The sequence below is a fragment of the Triturus cristatus genome, chromosome 11 (genome assembly GCF_964204655.1).
Source record: "Triturus cristatus chromosome 11, aTriCri1.1, whole genome shotgun sequence".
Lineage (NCBI taxonomy): Eukaryota > Metazoa > Chordata > Amphibia > Caudata > Salamandridae > Triturus > Triturus cristatus.
This window is the reverse complement of record NC_140594.1, coordinates 100,961,158-100,982,559: the sequence shown is the minus strand read 5'-3', so window position 1 is coordinate 100,982,559 and position 21,402 is coordinate 100,961,158. Positions and strand designations below refer to the sequence as shown.

Here is a 21,402-nt window from a genome sequence, read left to right as displayed (position 1 = left end):
CCAAGAGTTACAAGTTTGGGGATTAGCCCAAACTCTTCTGGGCAGCAGCTTCAGATGGAAGTATGTTGCTATCCCAACCATAGAGAGCGCGTTCTTCCTACGGTTTACTGCAGAATGAGCCTAGACCAGAGTTGTCAGTGAGACCATCTTATTCAAGGCTGGGAATACAGGTTACACTTGTACACTTTCCTGCGCACACTTAAAATAGTTTCTAAGAACAATGTTGTGAAACAGAAACACTGATTGCCCTGACTGTCTAGTGGCACATCACACATTTCAATTCACTATATCCGGGTCCTTCGTTCCAGCTCTGTTTGCCGAGATCTCATGTCATCCATGAGGGGAGGGTTCTGGGCTGCCATCTTCTGGCTGGCTTGGCTCCCCATAGGTATGAAAATGCTGAACGGGCTGCACACGTTTGACCTTTCAATGTAATTAAGAATTGAGAGCAAGCCGTTTGCCAAACAATTTCTTACCGATGCTACAACGATTTTTGGCACATTATCTGCAGGTGGTAAATGGCAGCTGGGGCTTTCGTGTAGGGCAGGGGTGGAGGGAGTGGGTGGAGTCAGTCAGGGAGGGAAGAGAAATAAGTGTCCTGGCAGAGAGGAGCTTTGCCCCTCCCCTCCTTGCTAGAAAATGAGGTTGGATGGGTGGGGGCGGATCCCGAGGCCTGGCTGCGGTTGCAGCCGGAGTCTAAAGCGATTTAACCGGGCACCCCCAAAGGGCCTGAGACTACTATGGCAATGTGTGCTTTTTGAGACCCAAATATGTTTTTGCTTTTAGCCAATGATTTTTTTTCAGATTGAGGAGAGTCCGGCAGCTATCCCAACAGTAAAGTGTTGCAAAAACATGACAAAATAAACATTGACAATCCCAAAAACTGCCAACCAACACCAGACTCATTGACTTGGCCGTTGCTCATTTTGATTTTACTAAAATTGTATATAAATCATTTACTTATAGGGGCTTTCAGTCAGCCCTCTTAATCCATTGGTCCGTTGTTGTGTCATTCACATTTTTATTCCTCCCACTACAGCAAAGGTCATGGGGCAGTGGGTCTGCCCACTTAAGCCATTGGATAACTTCTCTGTGAGTGACGGTCTTTCACAAAGAGAACCTCCATACAAAGTAGTTCCCTTTGGTATCAGGGACTGCTGTTGCAAAGTGCTCATTGTGAAATACTTATTTTAGCCAATGTTTGTTTTTATATTGGCGAGGGCCTGGCAGCTCTGCAAAAATAAAGTTTAACAAAAAACTTGCTAAAACAAAAGAAGCATTGACAAAGTCCAAAGGCTGCCAGCCATAGCCAGACCTTTTATCTATGTCAATGCTTGTTTCCAGGTGTAATGGAGAACGCTATACTTGGAGAAACAGGACTCCAGGCAGTTGGGTCCAATGAGTGTGTTTTTTAAGAGAATTTGGACCAGCAGGAATAAAACACCTGAGGCTGCTTCACAGAGAAAAGTGTAAAAATATGGATTGAGTTCAACGAGCCAGCCTGACTTGCTGTTGCACTCTTGTCAGGTCATTAAACCAGTGGTCGAAGTGGGGAAAAAAAATAAGGGGAACTGTGGGCGGAGAATCAGAGGGCGGGAATAACCTGAGGATTGGATCAGGGGGCGGAGTTAGAGGTGTGGCCAGGATGCGCAAAACATCCCAATCTTTAGTATTTGTTTGGCAGTTCACTGACCAGTTACAGTTTATTATGTTATTTAATTCAACCAATGGATACACGGGATTATTTAACGATTAATATGAGTTATTGACATTAAAATAAATTCACAAAGTGGGATATGTTTCTAAATACAGAATGTCCCAAATATGCTTAAAAGTGGAAGCACAAGCCATTTGTTTCTGAGCCATGGAGTGTCTGTCGTCCGCAATATACACAGAGACAATCAATTTTACGTGTGTAAATCACTGTATGGGAAATGTTACAGAAGACCAAGGACTACAAGGTGTAGGAGTCACATGACAACCATACTAGTAGACAGTATAGTTTAATAGTGATTGATCTGGAGAAACACAAACTCAGAATTTAAAACTTAATACCATGATTGGGGGTTCTCTTTAATAATCATGATCGATTTCTATCCAAATGAACACTTTTTGCAACATTAGGATAAACAAAGGCTTAGGGAAAAAATCATAACGCTCTAGTTTATACCATGCAGTTTGCATGCAGCTCTTAGATGACAGTCTATAGCTCACAGTTCTTTGTTAGGATTTTAACTTACAAACTGCAAGTAACAAAAGCATCTCACTGACAAAAGCAGTAACCCGCTGACCTATTTACATTATGTGCACTTTGTGATGGGCATGGTAAATTTTTTTTGCAATAGGCACATTAACCCTCTGCGCTATCTTTCCATGAGTCAAAACTTCCACTAGACAAAACTCCTATCTCGCTCTAGGAAGAAGTTTATTCACCGGAGTTATCATGACATTTTTATTATTGCCGAATATTGCTGGAGGCCAGCAAGGAGGCAGCAAGTGCATTTAAAACCATAATATACTTGCAAACATGATGGCCCCACCCGAAGTCAGCGCCCAGTGCGATTGCACTGCCCTAGAGCCGCCCTGCTCAAAGGTCCTGTGACCTTAGTGATAGAGTCACTGCTGCTTCCTAGGCCTGTCCGCATGTATGGATTGTGGTGGACAGGCCTTCAAGGTTAACCCACACTTGCCTCCACTAGGGTCAAGCTGCTGGTGCTAAGACACCTGGGCATCTAAAGTCTTGTGAGGCCTTTTAAGTCTTGCGAGGCCTTCTATGGTCTAGCATGGGAATGTGCTCCCTCAGGAGAATGGTCTGGGGGACTGGTCATAAAGGCTGAACCTGGTTCCCCCAGTTCTAAATTTGGCAGCTCTAACCACAGTGCTACATCCGCTCCCCCGCTGAACACCATACTGCCCCACTGAGAGAAAATCACACTTCCTTAAACTACAATCCAATTTGACCTGCTATAAACAACTGGATGCAACTCAATTCAAATTACGCACTAGGCAAGAGCAATATGCTGCCTAACAGAAAAAGTAACAACATCCTGGAAAAAGCAAACACTCATAGGGTATGACAGATCAAATAAAGCATGTGAAATGTAAGCAGGAACAAAATGGTGAACTTAACGCTTTTACACTCATCATTCAAAAATCAAGAAGTATTTTTGCCTGAAAAGTTAAGGACATTACTACAGGGCCCAGAAAGGACCCATTTCAATGTCCACTGCTCATATGCTTACAAAACGTTAGCAGTATGGTTTAAAAAGACCAAATTAGTGAACACAGTACACATTTTGTTTTCCAATCCTCCCATCAACGAGGTATTGCAGTACCTCCAGCACTGGTGCACTTCCCCACCTGGGGAAAACAAAGCTGTTAAAAGAAAGACAAGAAAACAAAAGTAGCGCTTCACTGGCAAACTCTGTAAAGTGACGCTAACGTGTTTGGGTGTGAATAAAACCAATCTGGCCACTTTAAGAACACTCTGTTTTGCTTTTAGTTATTTATTTTCATATTTCGAACCGTTTATTTCCGAGGCGGCACGTTGGAAACGAAAAATGCAAAAAACGGCATTTCCAGGAGAGTGTTTTTTTTTTTTTACATCCATTTCACATTGGATCAAATGAACGACAGGAAGAAAGGGTGAGAACCATTTCTTGAGTCACGGATTCGGTAAGTGAGAAGGGGCTAGACAGAAAGAGAGGGAATAAGAGTAAGAAAGAGAGGAGGGAAGGAGAGGGGCGCTGTTAACGTCAGAGCAGAAGGGGACACTGTCCTTGTCTTGTCTGGGCAGGAAGCAAGAAAAGGAGACCTTTTCCTTCTCTGCTCCCTGCCCGTCCCCGAACAGCCACTAACGCGGAGCTCTCTCTACAGGCCTTGGATATTTCTTACGTCCCGGGACGCACGTTCAAAATAAAAAGGTAGGGGAACGGAAACTATAGAAGTAAAGAAGTAGGGGCACGCCGTGCCCTGCCGTTCCCGTACACTTCGACCACGGCATTAAACAGGTGTAAGTGTCTTCCTAGAAAGCTGCGCTGAGAGTGCTGTTGAACCGGCCATGGCGGCCTATCTCCCCTATACAAAGTGTACACCTCCGCAGTGTGAGGGGCAGCCAGATGTGCAGAAGCGTATTTATTTTACATTTTTCTCCTTTGTCTACAGAACTACAACATGTGTGGGGTGATCTGTTTTCCTTCCCCCCCTGGAAGGGGTTACCCCAGCCTTTTTATGAAGTAACTCTCTGACCATTTCCCGGGTGGGCGAATCGGATTTTAGTTTGTAGACGCCACAAACGTACATTTATGTCGGTGTTAATAAACCTGTAAGGGAAACCATTGCTTGATCCTTGATATAGGAATTCCTATTGCTGAACTCTCCAAACTTCTGGCAGAATAAATCTGCAATGGTTTTTATGCCTGTCACTGATCTGCTGTGAATTCTTGACAGGAGTAAATAAAGGCATTTTTGTCTGTAAACCCATCTTTACGGACGAAACCTCCTTTGTGAATCAGAACTCCCTTTGTTTAGAGCTGGCATCGAAATCGTGAACAGTTGTCCTCCACAGTATGTACAAACATTTGAAAGGCGCGGTTTAACAGATGTCGGGTAACTTGTTAACAGTTCTACTCCTGTTGGGAGTCGGTTCCAGATAGGTAGGGGGTTATGGAAAAAGTTCATGCCAAGTTTGTTGTTCATGGAAACTTGGAACTTTGATTCATGAGAAGCCTGTGCTGCATAACCCGCCGTCCCACTGGACACCTGATTTCACCAGGCAGAAGCGCAGACTTGTGACCCAGGCCCCTCAACAGGATACAGGCTGTGACTGGACACATTCTATGGTGGTGGGCTCTAGTGCAAATGTCTGGGCACTGGAGTGCAATGATAGGATTCAGTCCCAATCACTCAGCACTGGAGTGCAGTTATAGGATCCAGTGCAGATATCTCAGCACTGCAGTGAAATTATCAAATCCAGTGCCGATGACTCGGCACTGGATTGCAGTTTTAGGATCCAGTGCAGATGACTCAGCACTGGAGTGCTATGATAGGATCCAGTGCTGATGACTTGACATTGGAGTGTAGTGATAAAAACCAGCGTAGATGACTCGGCATTGGAGTGAAGTGATAGAAACCAGTGCAGATGACTTAGCATTGGAGTGTATTGATAGAAACCAGTGTAGATGACTCAGCATAGGAGTGAAGTGATAGAAACCAGTGCAGATGACTTAGCATTGGAGTGTAGTGATACAAACCAGTGTAGATGACTCAGCATTGGAGTGAAGTGATAGAAACCAGTGCAGATGACTTAGCATTGGAGTGTAGTGATACAAACCAGTGTAGATGACTCAGCATTGGAGTGAAGTGATGGAAACCAGTGCAGATGACTTGGCATTAGAGTGTAGTAATAGAAACCAGTGTAGATGACTCAGCATTGGAGTGAAGTGATAGAAACCAGTGCAGATGACTTAGCATTGGAGTGTATTGATAGAAACCAGTGTAGATGACTCAGCATTGGAGTGAAGTGATAGAAACCAGTGCAGATGACTAAGCATTGGAGTGTATTGATAGAAACCAGTGTAGATGACTCAGCATTGGAGTGAAGTGGTAGAAACCAGTGCAGATGACTTAGCATTGGAGTGTAGTGATACAAACCAGTGTAGATGACTCAGCATTGGAGTGAAGTGATAGAAACCAGTGCAGATGACTTAGCATTGGAGTGTAGTGATACAAACCAGTGTAGATGACTCAGCATTGGAGTGAAGTGATAGAAACCAGTGCAGATGACTTGGCATTAGAGTGTAGTAATAGAAACCAGTGTAGATGACTCAGCATTGGAGTGAAGTGATAAAAACCAGTGTAGATGACTCAGCATTGGAGTGAAGTGATAGAAACCAGTGCAGATGACTAAGCATTGGAGTGTATTGATAGAAACCAGTGTAGATGACTCAGCATTGGAGTGAAGTGATAGAAACCAGTGCAGATGACTTGGCATTGGAGTGTAGTAATAGAAACCAGTGTAGATGACTCAGCATTGGAGTGAAGTGATAGAAACAAGTGCAGATGACTCCGCACTGGATTGCTATGATAGGATCCAGTGCAGATGTCTTAGCACTGGAGGGAAATGATCGTAATAAAACTTAAAAGAGGGAAAAGTTACTTTCTTGTAAAAAAAAGTCTTGGTCTAATATGGGTGCCTTCTCCATGAACATGACAAATATTTTCCTAATGGCTGGGAGATTTTACAGCACTTATGCTTATTTTCTGTAAAAACGTCTCTTGTGGTCCTTTTTTGGTTGTTCTTGCCCAGGGTTCCATTTTACCTTATGGTTATTAAACAAGGGCAGTTTCCCACACAAACTTATTTTCATTCACATGAAATACATGCATTTTACGGGAATCCAATCACAACGTCTTTTTTTTAATGTAACAAATATTCTAATTCACCACAGTGACGTTTACCGTTACAACGCAAACCACAACCACGTCTTACATTACTACTCCTCAGCACAATCCATCCCTGTAAAACCATCACTAGCCCATACACTACCCAATCTCTTAACCCAAAATAACGCTCAAATCCATTTACACTACCCATGTCTGACCATAAATACCTCAATTTGCCCCTTTACACTACTCATAGCTGGATCCTAAATCTCCATTCTACCCCTATACACTACTCATTCCTGAACCTTAAAAACGAATTGCTACCCTTACACTCTACCCATCGCTTAATCCTAATAACGTCTTTCTACCCCTACACACCACCTATCTCTGAACCCTGAAATCCCCTTGCCACCATTATACACTACCCATCCCTAAACCCTAAAAACCATTAGTACCCATGTGTGCCTTCTAAAAACCACTAAATACCCTTATACATCCCTGAATCCTATAAACTACTGACAACCCGACACTAGCAGTCTCCAACCCATAAAAAAACCCTACTACTCCTATACACCACCCATCCCTGAGCCTTAAATAACCCATACTACCTTTATCTGCCACCCCCCCACCTTAAACCCTTAAATGTGTTGCAAACGTAATGCAGTGTGATTTACCTCTTTATAGTGGTAAATGTGTTGCAGCTTTGTCGTATCAATCTCTAGTTGCAGTGGGTGTGTTGTATTGGTATAATATCGGAAAAACATTATGAACATAGAGCCACATGCTAGTGTTCCGAATATAGACAGAGAAATGCACAGGATGTGCTACTGCAAGAGGTAAAAATATTATACTAATGGAACACAACCTTCAGACATAAAAATCTGCCATCAAAGTAAAATAAAGCTGCGTGAAATGAAACAACAAGCTCGACATTCGTCTATTTTTACGGAGACATGCTGAAATGCGCCTTTTCACCCGGCTGCGAAAATGCAGAAAATTGCTTTACTAACTAGGCAAACATGTCACACAAGGCAACAAACAGAAAACTTGCCACCAAATCCATTTTAAATGAAAAATAAATACCTGACAAATTGACAATAAATATAGAGGGACAGATCTCATGTACTAGTCTGATAACATTTGTGTTTTCTTAACTGATACAAATATTGAAACTTAAAAAGCGTATGAAATTTGCAAATGAGAGGAACATTTAAAATGTACCCAAAACCTTTTAACCATATATATTGTGATTAAGGCATACTGAGCAAACATTTAACACCACAACACCACAAGCATATTAATTATTGCCTACAACAATATGACTACTTCCAAAGAGTTTGTGGGAGGGGGATAAAAGAGTGTACGGAAGACTAGTAGCCAAAAATCTGCATACTTGAATTTGGAATTTTAGTACCAAAGGCAATTGAAGCAGAAGTCACCAATACCAAACTACATGGTTGTTTTTACCACTTTCGTCAGAACACATTCTGAAGAACTCAAGGTACAACTATCCTAGGCAATAATGCAAACAGCTTAGATGTTTGATTGCCTCTGAAAACAATGAATGTTCTCACTTTGTGGCCTTTTAATACTTTTTTACAAATGTTGCAAAATTACTATGAAACTTTAAATAAATACAAAATTGTGCAAAGACAGAAACGTTTCTAAACCCAATATTTGCCCACATATGAGACTTATATATAATGATTACTAAGAAGGGGGCTAGGAGACAAGACAAACAGTAAAGATGCCATATTTAAGTCTAATAACTCTGTACAGGGCTGAAACAGTCCACCAGCAAATGTGGTCTTTCACCTGCACCCATCACTTTGAAAGTACATTAAAATTGTGCAAAAATAACAAACTCTACAAGACTTCAACATTGCCCACATACTTACCAGCACTGTAGAACAGCAGCAAAGATGACATTGAGTATTTTCTCTTTAAAACCTACAGTTGGCGGTAGAGGCATGTGGAGGAATCAGAAGGTGTACAATACCTGGGGTGCATTGCATTCATTTCCAATTAATTGTCTTATTGTCCTCTTGTCACCCTCATCCAAACATATTTGCTTCAGAGTTGAAAACATTACATTTAGTAAGAGTGAGTGTTCTACTCCTGTTCTCCCTTCTATTAGTGTGGCTTCCACATCAATCTAAACTATAATAGAAACTGAAAAACACTTATGCTATTGTGTGCCTTGCATCCTTAATGCTTAAAGTTGCAAACTTGCCTCTGCTTTTGTAATTTTGAAATTAACTCTTTTTAGGCACATTTGGCACATATTTAGGAAATGTAGGAAGCTTTTTTTATAAACTACAATTGAAACAAAAAAGACCCACACCTTTTCATCAACGGACGAATTATATGAAGGGATCCAACCTGTGACAGAGAACTTTGTCAGGATATTGAAAGGACATGCATGATTTCCATTATTCGAATTTTAAAGAACAAATATTTGCAGGAATTTAAGATTATTTTTGGAGCCTTAAAAAAGCCCCAGGTAACACAGCCACGCTGGAGGCGAAGCATGTGTCGGCTGTTTGCACTATGCCAACATTAAAAAATATATATCAGAATGGGACTTCTCTATAAAGTTAAACAATGAAAAGCATACAATGGAATTTCCCATCACTAAGGAAAAATGAAAAAATAAATACAAGACAACTACCAATCCGTTTTTCTCTAAAAATCAATGGGTAGACACACAATCGCCTCCCTCATCTGGCAAAAAAGCCATCTTGCTCCAGAAGGATAAACTCGGGGAGAAGGTTGTGTTACTGTATTGAAATGGTTCTCTATTCAGACGCTGTGTAGCTCACTTGTTAAGGTGCTAGTAACACGCTTTGAATGTTTGTGCGTATACTTCAGAGACATCAAGTTCAAGGATGTGGAATTCCTATAGCCCGACGCCCGGGACATATTGTTTGGGGTCAAGGGCAACAAGATTTAATGTCTATTTTGTCCTTGGGACAAGTAGGCCCAACCCCGTACAGCACAAACCCTTTAGCTGCCAGTTTACAATACCACATTATGGATCAAGGAAGGGCATTGTCTACATTTAAGGTAATATGTGTGTCCATGTGTTAACACTGTTCAAACTTGTATTTATGGTTCATTAATGCAAAGCCTTTATTATTAGGGTGAGCACTAAAAGTAAATGTTGTCAGCTCTGCCTGCACTACTGACGGTGGTTCCAGTATAAACATGTACACACATTTTCAAAGTTTAGTAATATGAGGCTATGTATAATGCTCCCAGAATGCTCTCTGATTATATGCAAATATTTGCAGAAGCTTGAAAGCAAAATTGATGATTATTTGCTTTCAAAATAAAATGTTCACAAAAAAATGCATGTAGGAAAAAATATTTTGCTAAACTACTGTAAGATTTTAGGTACTATATCTTTGCAGCATCATTTAGTAACATGTTGATGTATGCTTGCATTTCCCAAAAATATTCATAATGGAAAATCAGTGTAACCAGTTAAAATACGATTGTGGGAAACAAAAATAAACAAGCACTGGCAAAGCCAGTAGGTCTGAAATTGGTGGTCAGGCTTTTGGTTTTGTCAATGCGTGACTTGCTTAGGCATGGTTTTTGTAAAACCATATCTGTGTGGGAGCTGCAGGGCACTCACCATTCTAACAAGCATTGGCAAAAACAACAAACTGTTTTTGGTCTCAAAAAGCACACATTGCCACAGCAGTTCCAGGCACTGAACAAAACTACTTTGTGTGCCAATATGCTCCTTGTAATAGAGCAGAATACTGTCACTCACAGTGAAGCCAGCTGATAGACCGAAAGAAGGAGAGAGAGAGAGAGAGAGACATAATTTTACTAAACACAAAAGGTCATGATTAACCCCAGGCCTAATTAGAGGCCCAATTATTAAAGAAAGTCTCAAGAGTGCACCCATGGTATATATCCATGCGTTACATGCATAGATACAGTCTCTGTGAATTCACAAGAATTTACAGTAGTAGGCCAAGAAAGAGTACTCCTAGAAAATATTTGCGAACTGCATTTTAGCATGAGCAAATGTGCTTGTGTAGATTTGCTCATGTGAAAATCTGAATGTTTCAAGTTCACTTTTCCTCCAACCACTTTTTTCCCAACCCTGAAGAAGTTTTATGTCTGCCACAGCCAGGAGTAAATTTCCAACCTTTTTCAGTATGGGAAAAGATTAGAAAAGAGTTGGTGAAAACCCTTAAAACATGCAAGTTAGTAGGTTTGCACAGACTCAAAAGGGCATTCCAACCCTTGAACTATTGCTTACCACTACCTTCAGCCCCAGTATGTAGACCTGCAGAAACGTAGCAACATAAGGGAATTGCTAGTATTCAAACCCTACTATGGTACAAGCCCTGGCATAATTAGAGAGGCTTTATCAGAACTCTTGCTTAATGAGATTGCTGCTGTAATTTGTCGACACATTACATGGCACAAAAGGGACAAATGGATTTTGTTACAGGACAAGTAGATTTATGAAGCAACCTGCCCCATGGACAAGTAGATATTTTATTAAATTCCACACCCCTGTCAAGGTTTGGTCATAGTTTAGTAGACATTCAATTACAGGAGACATTTACTGTTCCTCCACTGTAAAATAGCTGACTGGCCTTTCTGCTTAATATTGTAATCAAGTGGTGAAGGTAATAGGGCGGTTCCTGTTTATGGGGAAGGAAAAGTTACCCACCTATTATGGTAGTTAACCCATCTGGAATTTTCATAAAATGCCTGTGTGTGGTTATGTGTTGAAAAATATGAGCTGTAACAATCATCTATAAGCACTGCAATCTACGGTGCCTTGACTGGTGAAGCATTCAACGTTGATGGTACAGTGTCCCTCTGTGCTGTACGAGGGTTATTAAAGCTGGTCAATTTATTAATTGTCTGGGATCCACCCAAGTCACAGTTAATGAGAAAACACCTATTGTGAAGAACTTAAAGCTTCTCCAGCAGAGACCAAGATAGCATTGGCTGTATTTATCAACCTTTCAACTGGTGAACATATCCAAGGTAGCAACTTTGGTTTCTGTGTACATATTTACCATACTATAGTGTGTAAATTGTGATGCCATTTGGGGATGGCTAAATGTTTGTGTAATTCTGCTTCCTGGGTTTCGGTTTCAACCAATTTCTACCAATAAAAACCCACTGAAGTAAAGTAGTGCTTGTTAATTAAAACCAATAAATACCACATGTTTCATTGGGCTTGGAACGTTCCATCTGAAAAGTCAGTGGTGCTTCATTCCTCTGACATGCACCTTCGCAACCTGCCCATCCTCCGCCTGTCCTTTCATTTCAACATGCAGTGTGGTATTTTACAGCACGGAAGCACTGCCTGGAAATGTGGGTTATTCTGACAAACATGCTGGCGAGCCAGTGGGACAGGAGCACATATAAGTGGAGCTATTTTAGAAGGATAGCAGACTAACCAGAGGATCAAAAAGCATATATTTTTAAATATTATTCTGTGCTTCTCTAACACTGCACTTCACTTACTGAATCTTTTCTCGTCATATTTCTGCAGCCTATTCTCCTCACCACTCTTAAGCAACATTCAGACACCCATGGTACCATAGTGCCCAAATCACCTGACGTACTATACTTGGTCTGCTGTGCCTGGAGAGGTTTTGGCAGCCAAGTTCAATAATTTGCCAAGAAGTAAAACATTAGAATTTTGTGAATACCTGAAATGTTTCATGACTTTTGATTAGTCCTATATGAACCAATCAACTGTTTTCAATTCTGAATCACCAAGGCATCCACAATCAGGCGCACCTATTCACACTGAAGTGTTGTTTGACTGCGGCCTGCAAAACAATAAGATTAAAAGCCCCCTATCTAGCTCAGAGGATACATGATGTTAGTCTCTTGCGGCCACCCCATATTTACTCCAGGTCTTCAGGGTTTGAAGGACCTCAGTAAATTCACACAGCTTATCCAGAGGCTACAGACACATGCCCCTAAATCTCAACAGTCCCTTCCACTTAGTCACTAATCACAGGCCATACATTTTGCGGGGTTCATAAAAGCTTCCATTTCCCATCCCAGTTTGATTTCGGTTTCTTGGCAAAAAATATAATTTTAATACATGAATGAAAATTTTCATGTGTGACGTGACAGGTCATCAGTATATAAGATTTCTGTATAAAGTGCAAACGGTCACTGAAACTGTATCGTGCCACTAGGAGTAAGCAGATGGCATATACAGGCGTAAGATAAACCAAACAAGAGAACTAACAGAAGAGGTGGGCCTTCTGGGACTTAGATATTGTAAAGTTCTGCCAGCAAGACATTTCAGAGTTGAATTAAAAAATACCAGCCACCACAGAGGACACATTTGAAGGATTGTGCCATAAACAAATTGAAAGAACTGGCTTGTACAGTACAAGTAGATCAGAGAGCAAGGCCAGGCACATTCTTTAAAATATTCTCTGGACAAAGCAAAGAACATTCACCTGGATGCACTTTTTAACTTGTAACCAGTGAAATGCGTTAAGACGTGATCAAAGTTCAAAACCCCAGAAGTCATTAGGAGTGTCATGTTTGCAGCCTTTCCACAAGTTCTTCAGGAAGGCCCATGTGCATAACGTTGCCATAGCCAATATGCGAAAGGATAGTGGGCACTGCAAATAAAGGCTCACAATTCTTTATGGTTAAAAGAGACCTGACAAGGATGACCCATTTACTTGTAGGCCAATGTGTGGACTAGCCAGGAGAAACACCTCAAGAGGTGTGACACAGTATCTTTGAGAGCATAGAGACAAAGCAAGAAAATGCACACTTTGCACAACGAAGGGCTCCTGAAGCTTTATATTAGATGTAACATAGTGCTGTTGTTATGGAGTGTCTAACACCCTTGTGAACTATATAAACCTAGATCCTGTTGTCCTAAAAGATAAGGGGCTTTGTTGCCATGCTGGTATGCAAATAGCTATGTATGCAGGGCTCTCTGTATGGAGCACGGATAATAAATATCATTGATATTAATATACACCCTCTCACTAAACATCTAACACTTGAGTTTTCAGTATGTTACCTTTAGGAAGACAATGAATGCAATCTATTTCTGTTTGCTATTTGGGAGGAGTGCACCATTGACGGCCTAATTTCTGTTTTCTTCATCCCCATTAGGAAACTGATCTTTGAGGTACCAGAAGAGGACCCCAATTACAACCCTTTGCCTGAAGACCCGACAGAGCGACAACCAGACGCAGACCATGAACCTGAACAAGACCTTAATGAACAATAATGCCAAAGCCCTCCTGCCCATTGCCTCTGAATGACTGCCCAGAAGAACTTGTTTGTGTACTCTTTACACACAACTTACAAGTGTTTCCCCTTTTTGGACTTTGAAAGAACCTGCAAGACACTTTAAAAGAACCTGCAAGACAGAGCCAATCATATTTCATGGGTTAAATACTAGATCATGTCTACCAGCATAGCCTGCTCATTTTATATTTGAACAATTACATATTTGCTCATTTGTTTGGCCTGCAGTTGTGCAGTGAAAGGAATTAGGTGCAGCTCATTATTCTCCCCTCAAGGAGTTTTGGCTGATTTGGCGTGGTCCTGCTTATGCTCTCTGCTAAATACTGTATAATCAGTCAGTCTGTTCATTGGGATGAGTTCTGAGCAGTCAGTAGTAATGTTATCAATGAATGAAGACTACTTCTGAAGTGTACTGTTACCCTAAAAATGATGTCCTGGTGCACAGAATAGACACTAGGACATCAGTATCACCACTTGGAAAAAACTACGTTTTCAATCTTTTCTGAAAGGCTAGGTACTTCTGCTTAAAGACAATCCAGGAAAGTATTGCAATGCTTGATGGCCAGAAAATAAAAAATATAACTTGCCTCCCAATTGTGATCTGTTTATATTTGAAACATGAAGAAGCCCGGCAGGAGCAGACCTTGGAGCTCTAAACGGAGAGTATAAAGTCACTGAGAAATGAGGAGAAGAGCTTTTGTTTTCACGACACAGTGTCTGTTATAAACAGAGTTAAAACCTCCAACCTTGGCCTCTGGGAACAAGTTAAGGGTGGCCAGATAAGATGAAGTAAGCATGTTATCTCTAAGAGGAAACATGGGAATGTCACCATCGGGAATATTTTCCCTCTGGAACCACTTGTATCCTCTTTGCCTTTTGCCCTTTTTAGGGTTACAAGGGTTCATTCCAAGTATCCCTACTTTTTGTGTCAGCTGTCGCATTTCTCAGATTCCAGGCCTCTTTCAAACTCTGTATTTAAGGGAGAGGAAATCTATTGCCACAATGATATATAGCCGGGAGGAGGAACATCCATCATCCACAAAGAGACCATACAGTGCATCACCGACAATACTATCACTCTCGTAGAACATCTCAACTTCAAGCTCCACACAGACGACAAGACAACCATCAGAGGTACCCTCGCATACCGCCTCCCTGGCCGGCGCTACAGGTTCTGCAACCCCATTGTAGACTTCATTGTGCCCATAGTCGTAGGCTCCAAGTACTACATCTTCCTCAGCGACCTAAATTTCCACATTGATGACCCGAACGTCAAAAACACCACACACCTCCTCGACAGTTTGAGCAGCCTTGGATACACCCAGATCGTCCACGACCCTACACACACCGCAAGACACATGCTGGGCCCCATTTACACCTACAGCAACGGTATTAAATACAGCCATGTCACAGAACTCACATGGACCGATCACTCCATGGTTGGTCCATGTCAGCATCTCCAGCCCCCTCACGACCACCCCCAAGATGACCAACACCCCCCACCAGAGTTGGAAAAAGGTTTTAGAGACCAGCTGGGTGAACGCCCTCAACACCTCCAACCCTGCTCCCACCACCAACCTCGAACAGGGAGTGAAAGCGTTAACGCCTGAATCACCAATTGCGCAGACAGCACTGTCTCCCTTAAAAGAGCAACATCCAGAGAAAATCCTCCCAAAAGGCCAGCTGGTACACCCCAGCATTCAGAACAGTGAAACGAGACAGCAAACAGTTGGTGAGGAGATGGCACACCAGCAAGGACACCTCTGACAGGGCAGTCTTTAAGACCTCCCTCAACCTCTACCACTGCCTGCTGAGGGCCACAAAGAAGACAGTCCTTGCTGCACGCCTCGAAATCAGCACCAACAACACCAAGTAACTTTTCAACAGCAAAAACAGCATCACACCCTCACAGGAACTGTGCAACAACCTTGCCCACTTCTTCCACGACAAAATCGCAACCATATACAGACACTTCGAACCAAAGCAAAGGCTGTTGCCTGCAATCTCCTCTGCTCGTCCTCCTATCTCCCCAAATGTTCTCCTGTGTACCTCCCCTATTCCCTGTGTAAAGCCTGTTTCTCCCTGCACTGTTTTCTCATGTTTGCATGCTCCAATTTGTATCTAACTTTGTTTTTGCTAATTCTTGCTATCACTTGCTAATGCTGTAAAGCGCTCTGATACCCTAATGGGTCATGTTTGCGCTATACAAAAAACTAAATAAATAAATAAAACCCACACCTACGGACTTCTTCAACAGATACGCCACCACCGTAACCAACACGAACCACACACTGACACCTGGAAAACCTCTTCACCCAGGGCACCACCTCCGCCATGAAATCCATCCACTCGGGAGATCCCACAGACCCATGCTCACACCACATCTTTAGCCGTGGAAACTAAAGGGTCGGCCAGGAACTCACCACTTTACTCAACCCCTCTATTACCACACCTGGAAACACACCGAATTCGACCACTATTCCAAAGGCACTCCGCTGACCCTAGCAAACTCAAAAACTACCAGCCAATTTCCCTGCTACCATTCCCAGCAAAGGTAGTGGAAAAGATCATCAACAATCAACTCATGACATACCTGGAGCAGAACCAGCTACTTGACGCCTCCCAATCTGACTTTCGCAGCAATCACAGCACCAAAACTGCCCTCATCACAGCCACCGATGACATCAAAACCATTCTCGACCGAGGAGAAAGAGCAGCTGTGATCCTCCTTTACCTCTGGTCAGCCTTCGACAACTTATCCCACCACAGGCTGATCGAAAGACTCCTCTACATTGGCATCCAGGGAGAGGCGCTCAGATGGATCACCACCTTCCTCACCAGAAGAACCCAGAGGATCCACCTCCCACCTTTCACCTCTGAACCCAAGGAGATCACCTGCAGTGTCCCCCAGGACTCATTCCTCAGCCCCACGCTCTTCAACTCCTATATGACCCCACTGGCCAACATCGTCAGATCCCACAGTCTACACATAATTTCTTACGCCCAACTCAACCTCTCACTCACTGACAACCCAACCACCAGAACCAACTTCCACAGATGCAAGACAAACGTTGCTGACTGGATGAAAAACAACTGCCTGCAGCTGAACACAGACAAGTACTGATCTTTGGCAACAGCAGCAACACATGAGACCTAGACCCTGCACCCACTCCTTCCAACCATGCCAAAAAGCTCTGAATCATCAATGACAAACAGCTCACCATGAAATCACACATCAATGCTGTCTCCTCTGCCTGCTCCCTCATTCTGCACATACTACGTAAGATCTTCAAGTGGTTACCCCTACACACGAGATGCACCGTGACACAAGCCGTAATCACCAGCCGACTGGACTAGGGCAATGCCCGCTACGTATGAATCGCCGCACACCTTTAACAGAGACTTCAGACCATACAGAACGCCACAGCCAGACTCATCATCGGCCTTTCCCAATGAACCCACATTACACCCCACCTCAGGAAACTACTGGCTACCCATACAGAAAAGATGTCAATTCAAGCTGCTGACCCAAGCACTGTACACTCCCAAGGGCCCACCTACATTTACCACCGCCTAAACTTCCACAAACCTTCGAAAAGACTACACTCTGCCTCCTTTTCAGTTGCCCAAACTCCCCATATCTACTGAAGCAGAAGTGAAGGTCCTCCCACATTGCAGCAAAAACCTGGAACAGGCTTCCCACGCATCTCCGTACCATCACCGCACTTCTGAAAATCCAAATGACCTTCAAGACCTGGCTGTTCTAATAAGCCTCTGGGGCCTGCAAGCACCTGGATACATTATTGGGTGATTAGCTGCGCTTTATAAATCTAGATTAGATAGATAGATAGATAGATAGATAGATAGATAGATAGATAGATAGATAGATAGATAGATAGATAGATAGATAGATAGATAGATAGATAGATAGATAATGTATTACCTAGTTTCCATTGGAAAAGTGTTTTTTGTTTTGCCAATAACTTTGGCGCCGTTTGATGAATCTTCACAGATTTTTCTAAACTAGTACGCACACGAGTTAACCTGCTGTTTTGAAAGTTCCAGGGATATCCATCACACAGGGATAGAGAAAAGGGGGGTCCCGAACTGCTGAATGGAATTGCACCAAAGTTGACAGAAAACTTGTTCTTGGTTCAGAAAGTGAACTTTTGTGATTTAGTATCAATCCGTTCAGTAGTTTTGGAGTTTCTAAAGGAAAAAGAAATATAAAGCTCTAGGGACGCAAATCATCTGCGGTTCCTTCACATTGCTCCGCTAATCCATGCACCAACAGTAATGGTGTGATTGGATGGCCGCAACCTGACTGAAAAGTTGTGGCCGCCATTTTATGTATCGGGGCACAGTCCCGGAACCACAAAAGTGAATCACGCATCACACCGTGGAAACTGAACTTACCTGATCTTTCTTCGCTGCTGACCTGGGTGTAGTAGCCCTCTGCCTTCCCTCCCGCCGCCGCACCGCCAAACCATCGCGGCCGCAGTGTGGAGGGACTTCATTTCCCAGGCTACCTAGCGGTTTGAGGGCGGAACCTGGACACGCCGCCTACGCGCCGGGAGGCGCCATAGATCACTGGCTTCCTCAGGTGGAGCGGGGGACCACATTGAATCACGCATCACACCGTGGAAACTGAACTTACCTGATCTTTCTTCGCTGCTGACCTGGGTGTAGTAGCCCTCTGCCTTCCCTCCCGCCGCCGCACCGCCAAACCATCGCGGCCGTAGTGTGGAGGGACTTCATTTCCCAGGCTACCTAGCGGTTTGAGGGCGGAACCTGGACACGCCGCCTACGCGCCTGGAGGCGCTATAAATAACTGGCTTTCTCCCACGTCGCAGGACAGCGCGCGGGCTAAGCCCGGGCAAAGGGCGGGCCGTCTGTGGCCGTTAGGGGCTGATGGTGGCAGGGCAGGGCCCCACATCGTGGCTCTGGTTCACCGGACTACTACCGTAAGACTCTTATTCTTTGGCTGAACTGTATCGCTGAGGCGACCATTACCTGTCAGGGCGCCTAATTCCTTGTCTGTGTCCTCCCTGGTGTGTTCATCGCATTGACTGTTAATGAGTAGCGAAAGTATACATTTTTGCTCACCATGTCTTCCCGTAATTCCAAAGGCAGACCATCGCTTTTAGGAGGTTCTGTACGCGGTACTCTGGACAACTTTCTTATAAGGGCCACTTCGGTACTCGAAAAAGAAATTGCCCTGGCGGAGCGACGCTTATCGGCCGACCATCTATCGAATAAGCGGTCTTCACTAGGCTCGTTCCAGTTGGCTACCTCCCCAGAGCCTGCTCCACCCCTGCCTTGCTTGGGGAATAACTCATTGAGCGATGTTAATACTTCTATATCTGTGCAAGATAACATTCTTTTGGCTCATATTTTTAATAATACCGTAGGGAATGTGCCCAAACAATCCTCTCTTTCTTCCCCAGCTTCTATTATCTCAGAGTCATACTCTCAGTGCTGACACTGTAACAGCCCAGATGAACAAAAGTAAAGAAAATCTCTCTGTCGGCCCACCACCTAAGAAAAGGAAAAGGGGAGGGAAAAAAGGTTACAATAAAACTAATTTACTTAAAATTTCCAAGAGGTCTGCTTCCTCAGACACTGCAAAGGTGCCTGGGGGCGAGACTTACTCGGACCCTCACTTTTTTGATTCTTTAATTGATGATCTAACGGAACGTTTGGAGTCTCTTGTTAGATCACTCCTTCTTCCATTCTTAGAAAGATTGAAGAGAGTGTCCAACCAACTTGGGTCACTGGAAAATTCGATCCAAAGTAACACTAATCAAATAAAACTTCATATTTCTGATAGAGTGACACATTCAAACTGCCCGTCATCATTAAATCCACCTTTATTGACTGCTGATAGACAGAGCAGGTCAGTAGCCGTCCAGACAGTATCATCCTTCTTGAGCCCAAAACTCCTGACAACACATCAGACGGTTGTGTCTGATACAGATAACGGGCAGATAAATCCCAGGGAGCAATCTCTTGGGACTGTCTCGCCCAGACAAAATGGAACTGCACCAAGTGTGTTGGGTTACCCCGACGGGGCAAATAGGGAGCACATAGATTTGCCTCCGGAGGCGGTACCTTATGTTATCGCTTTAGCAGGAGTCCCAATACTAGAAAAAGGGAAAAAAGAGGGCTACTCTGACTTAAAGAATAAGGTCGTTCATTGGCTGGCCCAGAATAGACCCTTACCCCCAAATATTGATGGGCAATTCTAAATGTCCGTAGACTGGGCTGGGTCGGCCCTAGACCGAAAGAAATACAAGGGGATTTGATCATTGTAAATTATAGAGATCACAGGGCAACAACGCACATAGTAAATTGTTACCAAGGGGCAGGGCAGAGTGTTATCAGAACTTATGATCTGACTTATTTTTACCCACAGCCATTATTGAGAAAACCCATACACCCTACAATTTATCCCCGGTTCCAAACCGGGGGCCCAAATTTCAATATTCCCATCTCCAATCGTTTTTCAAATCTCCGCGGTTTGGAGGATGTGGATTGACTTTCTACTGGGAGAAAAAATTGGGATCTCCTGGGGTCTGGTGATAAGTCATCTGATAACTGTGACCCCCGGCTTCCCCGCCCTGATTTTTCCACAGCTCAGAACAATAACATACAACAACGGGATCAAACCCTTGTACAATCTTGGGTGGCGGTCCCATGGGCATTCCCCTCCCCATCCTCAAATACCACGATTGGCCATAATCGGGAGATTACTAAGCCTAAAATTGACGTCCTATTTTGGAACGTAGCTGGACAACGTTCCAAACTTGGGAATGATGTATGGAGTAATTTCATTTCCAACTTCAACATTCTGTGCTTACAGGAGACGTGGCTGACAACGGAGATCCACGTAGATGGGTTTAAAACTTATTTTTCACCCGCCCAACCATCTAAGTTTGGAAGGGCTAAGGGCGGACTAAATATTTACATTTCAAATCTGATCAATATTAACAATCTGAGGGTAATAAAACTTGATCCCAACTATCAGATCCTTAGTTTTGGAATAAATACAAAGGACATTTTTCTTTTGGTAAATTTCTATAATAACCTTTCAGAGACAGAAGCTGCGAACCTAGTAAATACTATTAGTTCCTTAATTTCATCTATTACAAGGAAACTATCCAAGGGGGTAATTACCTTATGGGGTGGTGACTTTAACCAGCCCCCTTGCCAAGTGGCTAACCAATTTTTATGTGGTATTAATGATGAGAGTGACAACCCTATTCCCCATTTTAGTCATACAAGACTGGGCAGCTCCCTAAATGAAGCTATGTCCAATTTAGACTTAGGAATTTCCAACAATCTAGTAAATCCAAGCATGTCAATGGCTCCCACCTTTCATGGGAGAGGTTTTCATTCTACTATTGACTTTATTTTGTTGTCTAACGAAGCTTTAATTGGTGATAGCTGTTTTCATTTACATCAGATTGTCTTGAGTGACCATTATCCCCTGAGTGTTACCATTCAGCTCTCTCACCGACACAATCTTAATATCCACAGCCTATTGGATCAAAATAACTTAGCTATGGACAGGTGTAATGGCTATTCCCTTAAGTGGGCCCTTGTTGATCCTGTTGAAATCACTAAAACCGTGGTAACCAATGTACTTTCGCCCACAGCAGACATTGATGTTGTCAACTTCGGAATTTTGACTAAAGCCATAAATGAAGCTTTGAGGGCGAAAAATAACAACAAATT

General features: G+C 43.0%; 1 protein-coding gene across 2 annotated transcripts in view; it reads left to right on the top strand.

Annotated features, from left to right (window-relative positions):
* DERL3 (derlin 3) overlaps positions 1-14,259 on the top strand; it is a 62,553-nt gene extending 48,294 nt beyond the window's left edge. For both annotated transcript variants that reach the window (XM_085633432.1, XM_085633433.1), the window contains exon 7: positions 13,528-14,259. In XM_085633432.1, the coding sequence (XP_085489558.1) occupies positions 13,528-13,645 (118 nt within the window). In that variant the 3' untranslated portion in view covers positions 13,646-14,259. The remainder of the gene's footprint in view (positions 1-13,527) is intronic.
* Positions 14,260-21,402: the final 7,143 nt, after the last annotated feature.